Raw genomic sequence first — 4,066 nt, 5'->3', positions numbered from 1 at the left:
TACCGCTCGAAATTCGTTGAGGGTCGGTCGGCCCAATATCACGTTATACGCCGAGGGCGCATCTACCATGATAAAATTCGTGGTGCGCGTCCTAATCAAGGGCTCCTCTCCAAGCGAGACGACCAGCCTCGTCTGCCCGATTGGCGAGACTTCATTGCCGGTGAAGCCGTACAGTGGTGTTGCCATGGGCAGGAGTTCAGCCCGATCAATCTACAATAAATCAAATGCTTGTTTGAAAATAATATTTACCGAGCTTCCTGTATCGATGAAAGTCCGGCGAATGATGTAATTTGCGATCACCGCCTTGATGATCAGTGCGTCATCATGAGGGATCTCGATCCCCTCCAAGTCCTTAGGGCCAAAATTGATCTCGGGCCCCTCTGCCTTCTCCTTGCTGCACCCTACCGCGTATATGGTCAGCTGCCTCGCGTGGCCCTTCCGGGCTCGGTTGGAATCTCCCCCAGTCGGGCTACCTGAGATCATCCCAATTTCTCCACGGGAAGCGTTCCTTATGTTCTCCTCTTCTTGCACCGAATGTCTGTTCCGATCGGCCGAGGCGTGAGTAGGGTTTCTTTCTCGGGGATGATGCTCCCGTGGCTCGTGAGCCCTTCGACCCTCGATTTTTCGGTCGATTCGGTGCTCGGGCTGCCGATCCGACGTAGGCGACCGATGTCTATACTCCTTTGGCGCGGGCCGATGCACATTAGGGTCGCCTTGGCACTCCCACGTGTTGTGCGTCCCTGATTGATGGAACTTACAGAACATCGGGGGTCCACTTTTTGCCCTTCTTGAGTTGGGCAGCCTCCATATGGACTGCATACATTCTCGGCTCGGGATACGGTTGCGACCCCGCGGCCCGGGACCAGTCAAAGGCTGGTGGTTGCTTGGTCTCCTTCGATCGGCCGCCAGTTGAGGCTCGGCAGGCGCCTCTTTCCTTCGGGCCACTTGTGCTTCTTCCACGTTGATGTACTTCGTGGCCTTCCTTTGGAGATGAGCGAAATCTTTTGGGGGTCTGCGGATGAGGGATCGGAAGAACTCACCCTCTACGAGCCCTTTAGTGAAAGCGTTTACCAGCACTTCTGATGAGACTGCTGGTATGTCCAACGCCGTCTGGTTAAATCGTTGAATGTATGCCCTGAGCGCTTCTCGGGGACCTTGCTTCAGTGAAAACAAGTTGACGCTCATTTTCTGATGTCGGCGGCTACTCGCGAAGTGGTGCAGGAAAGCGGCCCGGAAATCCTTGAAGCTGCGTATGGACCCGGTCGGCAACCTGGTGAACCACCGTTGAGCTGGTCCCGAAAGCGTTGTCAAGAATACCCTGCACTTCACCCCATCGGTGTACTGATGCAGAGTGGCCGCGTTGTCGAACTTGGCCAAGTGATCATCTGGATTGGCACTCCCATTGTACTCCCCAATCGCCAATGGGGTGTAGTGGCGAGGTAAGGGATCCTCCATGATTCCTCGCGAGAACTGGTCGTTGATCCGTTCGGGCGAGTCTCCATCTCGTGGCGCTTTTCCCTTCCTCGCATCCCTTTCAGGCGCCTCATCTAACGAGGAACCTCGGTCTCGGTGGGCTCTGCCTCCTTCCTCTGAGGGCATCCTAAACAATGCTTGGTGAAAAGGGATTGACACGTTTGGTGCTGGCCCGGTCGTGTCTGATCTCTTGCCCACGTCCGGGTGGACTATGAGTTCAGCTCCGTGACCAGGATCTACAGGTTGGCCAGATCCTGAGATGGCTGGCTCCTGTTTCGGTCGATCGGCTAACATTTGCTACTGTTGTTCCATTGCTCTTACCACTCCGGCTTGGATCAGCCTCTCCAACTCTTCTGTCGTCAGCGTTACGGTTGTTGATCATCCGGTGTCTTTCATCCTCCGCTTCTGGGTTCAGGTTGAAGTTCCCACAAACGACGCCAATTTGATCCTACCCCGAAGCTGAGTAGACGGCTGCCGAGAAATAACGCTGATGTGGATCTCCGTGTGCTGTGGAAATGCCTCGCTCCTGCAATCAGAAGTCGTTAGTGCCAAGCCGGGAAGGGGTTCCCGGCGACGGCCCTCCGACGCTCAAGTCACACAACAACAGGAAGGGAAAATAAGGGAAACAAAGGAGTGAATGGTGGTGCTCAAAGACATATCTGCGCGTACCTCCGCGGATGACCACCTCCTCTCTTATATAGAGCTTCGGCAAGCTGGCTGCACATTCCCCGAGCAGTCGCGCATTCCCAAAATTTCCCTAAAAGCTAACATCGATAAAGGGTCCCTGACGTCGTACTATAACGGGGCGAATGCCTCTCTATCAAGGCGGCGGGATCTTCTCCCGTACGATTTTCCGTCCATCAGCGCCGTCAGCCAGCGGCATTGACTCCCAAAAGGATGTTGGCACATATCTCCCGTCTGATTTGTCGGTCGTTAATCTGATTGAACTTCCCTTGATCGTTTTGACCAGCCAATTCCATATGCCCTTACGAGTATATCACATCCGAGAGGCGTGAGTGACTTTGGTTTCAATGCGCCGTAGGCTGACCCAACTCTTCTTGAATTCTTCCGGTCGGTCGGCGAATTCTTCCGGCCGACCGGCCTGTATAGACGTCCACTCGGCTGGTCCCTTAGCTGACCACCTCTCGGTTTTGACGTCCACCTAAGCGTTGCACTTCCTGGGAGGGGGGCCCTCCTAGATTATCACCAGATCACAGACGAAGACCTCTAGATTTTATTGTAAGAGATCATGTATTCCTAAGTGTTTCACCCATCAAAGGAGTGAAGAGATTTGGCCTAAAAGGGAAATTGACTATAACCTTATTGACATGATATAATTACAATTCAAATTATAGAATCCCACTGTTAGAGTGTATACTAAAATTCTAGCTTTTGAAAACATTTATTTTAAAATAAAGAATCACATTCGTAAAAAATGTCTACATATATATGCTAAGTGTAGTTGTTCAATTAATTTATATTGTAGATAATATGGTGTGTGGTGTCACACACAGAAGATCATGTTATCAGTTCCTTATAAATTATAAATAGTAGCTCACAACCGAGATGGAAAGGAACAAACCATCAGAACAGTCGTAGTGTAATTAGGTATTAGTTTATCTTGACTATATAATTACACTAGTACACTTAGAGTGTATTGAGTAGGACCATTGAGGTAGTTTCTTTTTATACTGACTAAAAAAAAAGAACATGACCTCGATTATTATGGAAGTGTGTGCTCTTAATCCTAATATAATGACAAGCACATATATTTAATATTTATTTCTTTGACTTATCAAAGGGTAAGATTTAGTTCGATAAATCAAAATGCCCGATAAATTGGGAAATGATATTACTTATAGTGCATGTTGTTGATTATAGAAGGAAACTATGTCCTAGTTGTTGGTGCGGGAAGCATCCGACGATCGACCGTTGTTTTGATAATGGCAAAGGAATTCAAAGTTAAGTTGTTTTGTGATCTAATGCACTTAATTGAGTGTTTCAGGAAAGTCCTAGCTCCGGTTAGGCAGGTGGAAAATTCTAGGGGGTGGTAACTCTAGGTCATAGGGGGTGGTAACCCTATGCGGAAAGTCGTGGTGGGTCGAGAGCTTTAGGCAAAAGTCCTAGGGGGGAGGTAACCCTAGGTGGAAAGTCCTGGTGTCGCGAACCAGGTGAGAGACTGGACCAGCCGGGAAGCAGAAGTCCAGTAGAAAGTCCGGAAGCTATGATCGCTGAGCAAAAGTCCAGTCGATCTGGAGGATCGCACTGGCATTAGGTAAATCTCCTGAGTGGAGTAGGTGAGGACGCGTTCCCCGTAGAGGGAACAGTAGGCGTCGGGTCGACCTAGGATTTTCGGTTGGAAATCCGAAGTCAGACCCGGACAGTCCGACGACTGTCAAGTATATCTATCATATTGTTTCTGTGCTAACTTTGTTTTGCAGCGTTTGTGTTTGGGACTAACACAATTTGCAGGAACAAAGGAGCAACTTAGACCTCGGATGAACAGTGTCCGAGGCGCCTCTATGGGGCTTGGAGGCGCCTCGGGTGCTAGCCGAAGCCAGTTGTCCAGAGATGCCGGGGGCACCTCGGAGGT

The 4,066-nt window shown here is 50.1% G+C and overlaps 1 protein-coding gene across 1 annotated transcript; it reads right to left on the bottom strand.

Moving 5' to 3' along the window:
• Window positions 1-210: 210 nt before the first annotated feature.
• LOC122011007 lies at window positions 211-1,767 on the bottom strand. The gene has a single exon (XM_042567456.1). The coding sequence runs from the start codon at window positions 1,765-1,767 to the stop codon at window positions 211-213; it is 1,557 nt and encodes a 518-aa protein (XP_042423390.1).
• Between the last annotated feature and the right edge of the window lie 2,299 nt (window positions 1,768-4,066).

This window comes from Zingiber officinale, chromosome 8A (assembly GCF_018446385.1).
Source record: "Zingiber officinale cultivar Zhangliang chromosome 8A, Zo_v1.1, whole genome shotgun sequence".
Taxonomy (NCBI): Eukaryota; Viridiplantae; Streptophyta; class Magnoliopsida; order Zingiberales; family Zingiberaceae; genus Zingiber; species Zingiber officinale.
This window is presented reverse-complemented; position numbering and strand designations above follow the sequence as displayed.

Bases quoted from the DNA above. Each gene is read 5' to 3' on its own strand.
- LOC122011007 (XM_042567456.1), bottom strand. From the start codon at position 1,767: ATGTTAGCCGATCGACCGAAACAGGAGCCAGCCATCTCAGGATCTGGC.